Source organism: Diadema antillarum, unplaced genomic scaffold, assembly GCF_040938485.1.
Source record: "Diadema antillarum isolate AM-2024a unplaced genomic scaffold, OU_Dant_1.0 seq00000379_RagTag, whole genome shotgun sequence".
In the NCBI taxonomy this organism is placed as follows: domain Eukaryota; kingdom Metazoa; phylum Echinodermata; class Echinoidea; order Diadematoida; family Diadematidae; genus Diadema; species Diadema antillarum.
The window spans coordinates 156,137-168,297 of record NW_027271378.1 but is presented as its reverse complement, the minus strand read 5'-3'; the positions used below and the strand labels follow the sequence as shown (position 1 = coordinate 168,297).

Sequence of the window (12,161 nt, the reverse complement as noted above, 5' to 3'; positions counted from 1 at the left end):
TGCAAATGTCTGATTTTAAAATTATTGCTGTACTGATTACATTCACAAAAATAAATTGCATATTATTACACTACATTATTGCATATTATACAACACATGTATAGATCCTTGCAATCTGATTGGATGAATGCAGGTCATATGACAATAAGAAGAATCAGCTATCCCACGCTCACTCTTAATGGCAGTGCAATAGACATCTATTAAATGGTAAATCAAGTGAGCCTGCACAGCAAGTTTCACCGTTCTATTCAACCTCACTTTGCGTCCTTGAATAGAATGGTTAAACTAGCATGCTCATGTAATATAAGGAACCATTGAACTCATACACATTGAATATTTGTATACTATAATATGGCATATACAGTAATATTGAATGCCAATAAATGACCAAGACATAGCCTGAACAGAGAAGGCACATACAGAACATGATAAATCTTGCTCATTGCATTTCAGACATTCTCACCTCTGGTTGGAGCTGGGTTGGGATTGAGGGGCTCCGTTTCTGAGGTGGAATCGGACGCCCTCTTTCTGTGCGGGTGATTCTTGTCCACCCCGTGACCTCTGGGGGGCGGGGTCAACATCTCCTCTCCGTGGGCAGATGATGCTCCTGGGTGGAGTGGGATGCGCTCTTCGGCACTCTCCATCATCTGGGCTTGGGCCGCATCATTGTCCGGGAGACTTTCCATCTCCATGTCCTCCGACAAGGTGAGCGAGTCGTTGGAGCGCGTCCGGTGGTATGCATCCAGGGAAGGCGAGCCTGCCCGCATGCGTCGCCGAGGGTTTGGGTCCTTGTCCGCATTGCCATCAGTAGCTGTGGTAGGCCGACTGTCGTCGACTGCGTCATCGCTCTCGACAAAGACTGGCTCCTTGAGTTCTTCGTGGAGTCTGTCCATGATGCAGCGCAAGAATTCTTGAGAATCCTGATAATGAGACAAGATTAAAGAAATGAGTGATGATGAAAACCCTGATTCTATGTCAAACATCAAACACCAGACATCAAAGTCCTCTTTTGCACTAAAAAAAAATCTTTTTCATTTCAAAGTTAGTGGGGGAGTGCCGATCAAATACAAGCAGCGGTTTTTTAACTCTTTATGCGCCATTGTAGAATACCGCTGTGTGACAAATTGTTTAGAGACCGCAACGAAAGCATGCTTTGGGTAAACATTCCGTGTTTCAAATCTATGCAAGTTTTTATAGATTTTTGTTACGCTGTACATGCAATGAGCACAGCTGTTGAGAATATGCAAAGCTTTGCTTTGATGTTATCACAGATCTACGATGACTTTTAATCAAATGATCAGTAGCTACATCATTGTCCAGGCATGAGTTTTGCACATAAAACAGTGTCAGAAAGTTAACTACCTGTTGTGTGAATCCTTTGAACATTGGAAACACTGCCTTGAAACTGTTGACGAGGCTCGATGGGGTCATGTAGCTTGGCCTGAAGGGGATAAAAAATAAGACAAGGAAAACACAACAATTGTTAACATAACAACATACACAGGCATTAAATGAAATTAAAAACAGACTGAAGAAAATAAGCCAAGGAAGGACAAACATTTCTAAAATATTGTGTCCAATCTATCTTTGTTGTACAAGCAACTTCTGTTATAACATACTCCTCAGGACCGGCAGTTTTCTTTCCATGTATCAAAATTTTGCACTAACCAAAGAGAATTTTGCACTTAATAAATTTGGAACCTGAATTTTTTCCTTGCTGTAACAAAATTTGTTGGGAGTGCCCTGTATTGTAATTCTCTGAATCAATTACTGACAAGGTAACGCTATGAGCTAACATTAGAAAACATGCCAAATAACACAACAGAACAAGATTTGTGGTGTAACGATAGACACGTTGTAGGCAGAAAACCCTGAGAAAACATGATGTCTCTGTCATATTTCGGGGGTGGAGGAATAAAACACAAATTAGACTTTATTTTCAAATAAAAATCAGAACGTTTTCTCCTCACCTTTTCCGCCCCCAAATGTCCTCCATGAGTCGTTGATATGAGGCCCCGAGGTAGGGCTTCTTCTCCGTCTTCACAAATCCATTGCACTCCAAGAAAAAGTGAGTGAATGCAGGGCTGCACACACAAGGACAATGAAAACGAAGGATCTCTTTCCAATATCATATGATCATCATTTATATTTCCACAATCGTTATTTGCTTTCGTCCCAGTAATTCAACAATGAAACAATAAAAAAAACCCTGAATATCATAATAGTATCTTTTTTTACAATCATATAAATTCATATCTGAAATGATAATCTTATGCAAAAGCTAAGAAACAATAATAAAAAAGGGGAATACCTAAAATACTGAATTTGCACAAAGAATACAAAAGAAAAAAAATCATAATACATGTACCATTCACACACACACAAAACACACACACACACACACACACACACACACACACACACACACACACACACAAGACTGGGAAAAACTAATATGATGACTTTTGTTTGGGTGATCATTTTGTTACACAAGTAAGACAACATTACATTTTTCCATAAAAGTAATATCCAAGAATCATCTGAATTATTTTTACTCTTTGCACAGTGTTAATGATTTTCATGACTTAAAAGATAGGGTCAGTATTTCAGTGACTAAGAATTTCTCAGCATGTATTAACATCTGTCTCAGTGTTGTTTGTAAGTTCTGCTTTCCGCTCTTTTTCCAAACGAACAAAAAATGCAATACAGGTGAAGTGATTTGTATTAAATGTCATCAACTTCAACAAACATCACATAATCCCTCTTTGAAGAAGTAATGCAAACACACCCTGAATACACAGTTATGTAACTGGGTAACACAATCATTAAAACAACGACAACAACAGCAACAACAAACACTATCATGACATTAAGAAAAGGAAAAAGAAAGCAAATTAAATAACAACAACTTACCAGTTGGACAAAGCTTGGATACCAGAGTTCAGATAGCATGTATTTCCCAAGTTTCTAAGCCCAGTTAGTCCTTATGGAACAAAATCAAGCAGAATTGAATAGATGTATCAAATTCGACATATTTCCTTTGTAATGTACATTGTGTACACGATAACGCCATGTGCATAATGATAATGTAAAATCATGTAAGATCTATTAGCATCAGTACAAATCGTGTCACAAGTGAAAATACCACCACCACTATCGTTATGCTAGTTTGCCACCATGCCATTACTGTAACTATATATCCTGCTCTGGAACTTTATAAATTTAACTATTCAGTGCGCACAAACAAGCCAACTACACTTCAAGTACTGTAAAGCAACATTTTTTGTCGCAGCATGAACTTTTCGCAAATTGGAGATGATGGCCTTTCTTCACAGAATGAAATTTCACGAATTGCCACTGGCATTCAATGCATACAGTGTAGACAAGAACTTTTGAGTGCACTTTAATTTCACAAATCTTGGCTCTCGCAAAATTTGCAAAATTAAAATGCACACAAACATTTCTGACTTTACAGTAAGCAAATAATCAACGTTGGTGAAGGTGATGGGACAAACTATCACTTCCGAGGCGATCTGGATGTAGCTATCTTTAAGCGCAGCAGAGGAAAGATAGTGTACACATTCAGATCGCCGAGGAAGTGATAGTTTGTCTCATTGCCTGAAACTAAAAGTTGATTATTTGCTTTATATTCCACATCTAGGGTCCTAGAAATTCCCATTTTATTCCACATCTGAAACCGTTTTAGCTATCTTTAGGTATCCTTAGGGCTTAGGCTATGTGTGCGCGTAGATGACAAAACAATGAATTTGCTGCGCGCACCGCGCGGCACCGAAGTGAAAGTGCGTTGCACTGTGTGTACTATCAAGTGACCTAGCTCACATGATAGTCCACAGTGCAACGCACTTTTATTTCGCGCGTACTCATCTTGCGTTAGGACTGTGTGGACTGTGTGGAGATCAGCGAAACAAAAGGGACTATCAACATAGAGTGTAACGAACTTTTCTTCTCAGGTGATGTGATGGGCAAAACTATGCTTCATCACGTGATCAGCTCTGGACCAATCCTATAGCAACATTCTTAGTATGTGGAATATAATACTTGATATCACGCCCTACCTCTCGGTTTGGTGTCATCCAGGGCGATCTCATCCAGAGCCTGGGTGACTGGAGTGTTGACGGTGCGGAAACTTGGAATCCTAGTTTGGGACAGAGACATAACAATTCTGTAGTATGAGGCTATATAGTCATGGGAGAGTGTTGCTTTAGTGGACTCCCTTTATAATGAAGTCCTCTGGACTGGCACTTTTCTTTAGTTAAATCGAAATTTTGTTTGAGCAAATAAACAAAAAAAGACAACGAGAGGATAATGTTGCCGCCTGAATTTTTATTTCGTTGTAACCGGTATTTTGTTATAACCATGTTAGTTATAACTGGAGTGCACTGTACAAGAAGAATTCCAAGGTACATGTATCCAACACAAGAAAAAAAATGTTTCATTTTCTTGTGGAGCTGGAGTAAAGTTTTGCTTGGGAGAAGCTGTTTAGACACTCTTCTGGGAAAATGTGTGAAACTTTAGAATTTCGTGACTGTCACGTTGGATATTCTACTGCATTGTTTGCTTTTTATTTATCACCAACGACATGTTAAATATGGAACACATTTCCACTTAGAAGTGGACCTTTCCTCTCTATATCTTTAACTGCATGAAAACATTTTCTTAGGTAATTGTTCTGCTTTGACTCAATTCAAAAACAAGTTCTGCCAAGTGCCATCAGATAAATTCACCATCAAAATTCTTGGACAGATTATAAACACTTCATCCAGTGACACCTTAACCTTGAACAAACCATATCTGGAAAAAGAAAGAAACTAAAAAGGAGATATGTGGTACAAGAAAAGATTTTTTTGGTCATAATCATTGAAGGTGTCATTCTAACATGTACTAATTTCTCACTGGCTATTTCTATTCATTTTTCCCCTCCCATCATAACCATTGCAAAAGGCCTGCTTGGGCAAATAAGTGTCTTATACTTGTACCTATCCCCCAATACTCACTGGGAGTAGTGTTCCTGGCCTGTCATTGCCCCAGAGTGCTCCATTGCCTCCTCCTCATCACCTGTACCCTCATCCTCTTTCCCCCGCTGGCTGGCGTGCTGGTGATGATGATGGTGATAGCGGTGCTGATGCTGGTGCTGGTGATGGTGATGGTGTCGTTGCTGTGCCACGCGCTCGGTCTCCTGGACGCTGATGTGCCGCTTGGTCACGTGATCGGGCACCGCCATCTGGGCCCGATCGGGGAGAAGGACGTTGGGGAACGCCTCTCGCTCGCACGCGTAACACCATGTGCGACGCGTCTGCAGGTTCATGGTCAAGTTATGATTCTTACCCTGCAAAAAAATAGGGTTAATGAAGCATATAATCACCTCCTTTTGGGATGTGTAGGGCCAAAATATGATTTTGAACAGAATCAATACAAATAAATAGTAACATAACATATCCTGATGTCAACATTCTTGTTATGAATAACTGTATCTACAAGACATCAGTGATCATGATTGACTTATGCAAGAGTCATACACACACAAATTTTGAGTGGTATTTTGAAAATTGAGGAACTTGTATCAAATAAGGAAACTTATCCCTTGCAAAGAACTGTATCTTTTATTTTCAATGCAGATGACAACACAAACAGATCATACTTCAAAATTTTTGCTTTGATATCAGCTCTAATCATGTCAAAAGGCAATAGATAAACTTTTGCACTTTTCTGATAAATGGAAACTTTGTTGGGAATCAATTATACTCCTTACAGCTAAACAGTTTTGATACAATGTTACGTCCAAATACTGGTTGAGTTAAACTGGGGTTGTATATAGAACAGTTCACTGTGTTCAGTTTTCCAACTTACTACAGAGTGATCTGAGCTGTGGTCAGCGGCTGACTCCCCACATCCAACATATCGACAGCCAGACTGGACGAGGAAATAGAGAAACACTTCTTAACTGTCAGCAAATTGGAAATTATCCAAATCTAAACAAAAAAGAAAACAACAGCAAAAAAAAAAAACCCAAACACCCACACACAAAACAACAAACAGACACACACATACACTGTTGTAAATCAAGAATTTTGACAATCACAAACTAGACAAAGGGGCTAAAATGACGTCACCTGGGCTATTCAAAATCAGACACAAAAAGTCATTACTGGTTCACACTAAAAGCCTAGATGTAGTATGGACAAACACAAGAGTCATTCTTGTTAGAGTGTGCAGCAAATTTTATTCAACACATTCTTATTTCCTCTTAATAAATTCATTTACATTGCTAAAGAAAAAAAGTAGTGGGCCTATACAAACACAATCCTAGTTTTCTGCATGTCAACTATGATGATTTTAACAAGGACGACAATTTTACCTCATTCATCTAAACATTTTACTATTAGTACTGTGGATGGTAAATGACAGATTTTTGTGAAAGTCCCACTTAGATACCGAGTTCAAACATACATGTACAGTATGTAAACATACACACACACACACATACACAAACAAAAAGTGTAATGAACCAGGAGGATCGCCTCCCTGAGCGAACTATGAATTCTACAGCTAATATTTGCTAGTTGTGTGTTCTGTGAGAAATTATCACACACTGTTATTAACATCTAAACTGCCAGCTATGCATGACTTGCATGAATCACAAGTACAAATGGAAAGATTTAGTCGAGTACTTACCTCTAAGCATAGCCATAGATTTGGACCCTTCGCATTGCAGTCAAAACAGTGACCCTGAAATGTGGATTGGAGTGAAAGAGTACATTTTAATACTATATGATAGTAATCATTTCAAAATCTTTGAATGAAGCAGTTATATTTTGAAGGTCAATCCTTTATCATTATCTTATAAAATGTTAAAGTGTGATTTTTTTTTTTGTTTGTTCACCAACTGTCTATACAGATATCTGACAAGTTTTGTGCATGGTTGTCAGCAAATTACGAGTCTTGACGGGCATAGCTGCCATGTGATTTACCCCTAAATGCAAAAGTTCTCCCTTTTTCATGAGTTTGCTGTACATTTCTCATTGCAGTCCTCACCTTTGTAAAGCCTTCCAACTGCTCCTTTGTGAATTTTTCAACACATGCTATGTGTTGGCACTGTTTCCCGGCTTTACTCATTTTTGGTAGATCCAGTGTCCTTGCTGCGTTGTTGTGACCAAAACTGTCCAATGAAACAGAAACGGGACAGTCATATGAATTCTTGATGGGGCAATTTTAAAAGTAAGTCAGCTTTATTGACCAATGCCACCCTTTCAATATATATATTTTTGCTTTTCTTTGGAGGAGCTAGGAGGTGGGGGTATAGAAACTGGGAGTAGGGAGTTTAAAAAAAAAAAGACACAGTGACAGACTTAAAACTAAAGCAGTAGGCCCCTATTCACAGAGCTATCAAGTCTCACACATTCTGCATGAGACTCAAGCATTTAGGGTCTGTCTCACGATCTCACGCATGGCACCCATTTTTCTCACGCATCTGGTGAAGTTTGCAATTTGGGCCAAAAATGAGGAGCACAGCTCAAAGGATTAGAGTGATAGTTGCAATTGAAGGTATATTTCCCTTTTGCCTTTCAAAATTAGTAGAAAATAGTCACTTAAGTATGCACCAGATCGCATCATTAAGAGCTAATAATTTAAAAAAGCTCCCTACCATGGGAGGGGGACACCCTCCTCGTTCACGTGCGCATGCGCGCGAGCGCCAAGACGCCGAGTCATAAAAATCTCACTCATAGTCATAAAAGTTTTTGGAACTTGGCATCTCTGTATTCAATATGTAGATAATTCAACCATCGCAGGGAGGTTACACATTGATAAATTTCTTGGTTGCTGCATTAAATTATTTGCCTATCATTTATACTCATAATCATACACTAACATTAGATACCGTAAAACGGGGTGAATAGGGACGGCGAGGTGAATAGGGACAAAACCGAGAAAAGTTTTTTGAATGTGCATGTTTCATATTTGCTTGAACTTTTTTTCTTATTTTTATCACAGGATGGAAGGACCATCCAACAGTGTCCAGAAAGTGGTCCTCCTGATGTGAACAAATTTTTAAAGAGTACAGGAGGTCCATATAAAAATTTTTAAAAAAATCACAAAAAAATCAGGGCGGTCAAAACTTTTCTGCTCCTGTGGCCACTGATTAATGAAATTCGCTGAAAATGTTCATGAATCTAGCCTATTAGGTCCTACAACACACCTTTAAATATGAAATAATTATTCCAACAGGAATTTGTGACAGCACATTTTTTCTTCTCTTGGGCAAAAAATCAGTTAGACTGGGGTGAATAGGAACACCATGGTGTTGTTTGATTGGCCCTTTAAATTTTCTGTATGATTAACTATTATAATGTCATAAATTGCTCTGAAATGTTTGTTATGTCCAGCTATTTCCAAAAGTGTGAATTTTTATTCTTAATCTCTTGACAAGAGAGCAATAAGATCTTTGGATATGTGGCTTCACTTTTGTATACATAGATGAGAGTGAACTTTGCTGTCTTAACCCTAACTTGGGGAGGAAGGGTCTGGGAACCCCGGCCCCACCGACCCTCTTGGGAATTTTTTTCGCTGCCTAAGACAGGCTAGGACTTCTCCACTTGTATTTCATGACCCTTTTCTCTGTCTTCTGCATGTTTTAATGCCAATGACACATCTGTTTGGGTCAGACCCATACTATAGGTGCCAGCTTATAATTGCTGTAAGAACTCCCAAAATATCCCCGACATCATAAGAGTCAAGTTACGCTGAATTTAGAGTGTATGAATAAGATTGTGCATCATGATTTGCCACTAGAAGAAGAAGTGGGTTAATATTTGAGTGCAATTCAATGGATTAGTAAAGTTTTGACTTACTTTTCAATCTTAACCATTGACCTGATGGGTCACATTTTTTTATATCAGCTCATTTTGTTGAGCTGTTGCAATTTTTGTTAAAGATTGATTTATCAATGGAATAGATTGCTCTTAAATGTTTGTTTATCATTTTTAAACTCTGTAGTTGTTCCCTTAATCCAATTCATTGGATGGATTGAAAAAAAAATTCCTCCAAAGTGCTTTTTTTGGATCAAAAATAGTGTTGTCCCTGTTGACCCCAAATTTGGGGTCAACAGGGACAGCGTCATTTTATCAAAAAACATACTTTTCCCCCAAATATTTATTTTTTTTCACAATACCAAATTAAAGGTATTTTAGGTGGACATAAAATCCCCACATAAGATTGAGTCTCTGGGCTGCATGAAAAAAAATTCAATCATAAGAACTTTAAATTTGTCCCTATTCACCCCGTTTTACGGTATACAGTTCATCATACATAACTATCAAGAGGATAGGACCATAATTTACTATAATTGGTTACAACTTACAAGGACGTAAATTTACATTGCATTGTAAATGCCGACAAGACAATACATACTAACCATTCAGCATCATCTATTCACGTTCATTACTTGCTACCATCTTCGTGTCAGTCATGACTTACAAACTTCACGCTTATATGACCAATGAAAATGTAAAACGGCATTTCATCATTGGCATTGCATTGCATCAAATCACAGACATGCATGACATTCCCATCCTACGCGAGTCTCTACGAATGGGACTGTTTCTCCTGTCGTTGTAGGCGCTATCCGTCAGTTATTAACCTTCCTTGTAAAAGAAAAAGCACAAGATCAACACATTCTGAGCGCATGAAACATAAATGTATCACTGTGCACCCTCAGATACTATCAGTATACAAAACATATCACTTCTGCTGGAAACAGAGGAAAAATATCGGACAGTAAAGAATTTTATACCTTATTTTCTCCGTTCCGTTGTTACCCGAGATTTGTGATTCAGCTGATTGGGTTTTCTTTCAAAAACTGTGCGCACAAACGCCACTAGATGGCAGCAGGCTGAATTACATTGGCACTCGACCTCACTCACGGCAGTCGGACGTCCAACTTGTGACATGCTTCTCACTATTCGAATGTTTTCACGGCACTTTATCAGATTAGTAGGCCCGACTGCTGTGATGATGGAAAAAAAAGAACAAACAGAAACGATGATTGCTGTGATATTGAAATGCTCTCAGTTGGCTAATTTATCTTCGTCAGTGCAGAGCTGCTCTGCTTTCAATCATTACCTTTTGACGTCTATCTTAATTTAGTACTCGCAATGATATTATAGGCGTATGAGTTCTCGATACAAACTTTGCTATTCTTTGGTGCCACGCCTTCTTCAATGTAGGCTACATAAGTGTCATTGTCTATATGACTTGTATAGTCTATACAGGGCTGCCAACATTGGAAACTAGTTGAGAGTGAGACTCCCATTGGCCAATGCTATAATTTAGGAGTCAAAATGAGTGAGATCAATAGAAATGCATGCAAATGAAATAAAGTTTTAGAGTGAGAAAGGACCAAAATGAGTGAGTCTCACTCTCAATGAGTGAGAGTTGGCAGCCCTGTCTATATGATTTGGTATTGCAGGACATAATGTCACGTTGAACTTGAACTCGAATCCTGACATTGCGAGGAACACATAATATGCCTACAGATCAAGGGACATCGCGTGAAAAAAATCGTGCTCCATAAGGGTATAGGAGTCGATTTAAAATCCTAAACTCTCTTCTGTACGCTATCACAAATATCCCGATTATTAATATCTTTTTTTTTTTCGTTCAGCCTAGACCAGGTGTATCTCCGACCCCCGGTTCAGTGGTTCCTTTAAAGGGACTGTATACAGTACGTGACCTGGTTGAGGTGGGGATTTATGTTTTGAACATTCCTAGGTGAGATAATGAGAAATCTCCTATGAAATATGAAAGAGCATGTAATTTTAAAAAGGATTCAACGTTTATTTGATGAAAATTGGTTTTCAAATGGCTAAGATATCCAAAATAGTGATAATGATAAAAGGCGACAGGCCACACCTTTTATTAGGATCTCTTTGTTTCACCTTGTTTTTGGCTATCTCAGCCATTTCCAAACCGATTTTCATCAATGATTAACTTTTGATACCCCTTAGAATATTATTGCATGCTTTTGATTTTTATCCAGCGTCAAACTCTGTTCCCTCTTCCGACAGTATTGTCTCTCTTGCTTTTTATTCTTCCTGCAATTTCTTATCTATTATATGTGGCGTTTCCTCGATTCACCGCCATTCCCGACGGCTTTGTCCAGTCCTTACGTAATACCCGGCCTAACATTTTGATCAACCATGGGAACCAGAATAGAGTGATCGATTTGAGCTTAAGGGTACTTAAGATCTCGCAGGTCCAGTAGAGAGGGTACTTCTTTTTTTTTTTTGGGGGGGGGGGGGGAGACTGGATCACATCATCTGTTAAACTTTTTTATTGTTTCGTGCAGTGCAAACACATCTCCAGGGCCAGTGTAGCAATTCTTCTAAAATAATATGGGTTAGTTCTGATATCCAAGGAAGATTTCAATGATCAAATCCCTTCTCCTGATCTACGTCACAGTGGTATTCTATAATATATCTTCAATTTTCCGAATATCTTTCTTGTCCTAGATCATCTTTCCTTCTTTCTATCTTTTTTCTTTCTTTCTAATTGCTTATTATCATTCTAAACCTCATCGCATTATATCGTCAAGAATAATTCCATTCCTTCCATTTTCTTATTCTTCGTTACCTTTGTCCCTTTCTATCTCGCTTTCTACCTTTCTTTGTTATTCATTTCCTTTATCATCTTTTTTGTCATTATAATTTTTTTTACTGCATTACCATTACCTTCTTTGTCATGTATTTCTTCTTCTCATTCCTTTACTACATTCATTGTTTTTTTCTTCCTCTTCTTCTCATCCTCCTCCGCCTCCTCTTTTTTCCTCCTCAACGACTTCTTCTCCTTCTTCATTTCTTCTTCTTCTTCTTCTTCTTTGTCGATTTGTTAATTTTTGTTGCGATCAGTCCTCCTCCATGTCATCTTTTTGCTGATAACTAATTGTTTTAGACCAATTATGACCAAGAATTACAAGAAAAGAAGAAAAATGCAACTCATCGTATAACTTAGTTTAGAAAGGTGTAACATTGAATCTTTAAAGCCGATTTCTGGCGAAATGGGAAAAAGAGGATACGAAGTTCCGCCAGATTACTGCCGACTGTTTTCTCTACCCCTGAATTGCCATCTCCTTTGGTTAATTATAACCA

At 38.4% G+C, this 12,161-nt stretch overlaps 1 protein-coding gene across 1 annotated transcript in view; it reads right to left on the bottom strand.

Moving 5' to 3' along the window:
- Positions 1 to 9,860, bottom strand: part of LOC139731560 (ubiquitin carboxyl-terminal hydrolase 20-like) — a 30,115-nt gene extending 20,255 nt beyond the window's left edge. The window contains exons 1-10 of the mRNA XM_071642449.1: positions 9,809 to 9,860; positions 7,054 to 7,177; positions 6,694 to 6,747; positions 5,869 to 5,931; positions 5,016 to 5,347; positions 4,077 to 4,156; positions 2,914 to 2,983; positions 1,971 to 2,084; positions 1,363 to 1,441; positions 464 to 920 (exon numbers count right to left, since the gene is read on the bottom strand). Of these exons, the coding sequence (XP_071498550.1) occupies positions 464 to 920; positions 1,363 to 1,441; positions 1,971 to 2,084; positions 2,914 to 2,983; positions 4,077 to 4,156; positions 5,016 to 5,347; positions 5,869 to 5,931; positions 6,694 to 6,747; positions 7,054 to 7,134 (1,330 nt within the window). The 5' untranslated portion in view covers positions 7,135 to 7,177; positions 9,809 to 9,860. The remainder of the gene's footprint in view (positions 1 to 463; positions 921 to 1,362; positions 1,442 to 1,970; positions 2,085 to 2,913; positions 2,984 to 4,076; positions 4,157 to 5,015; positions 5,348 to 5,868; positions 5,932 to 6,693; positions 6,748 to 7,053; positions 7,178 to 9,808) is intronic.
- Between the last annotated feature and the right edge of the window lie 2,301 nt (positions 9,861 to 12,161).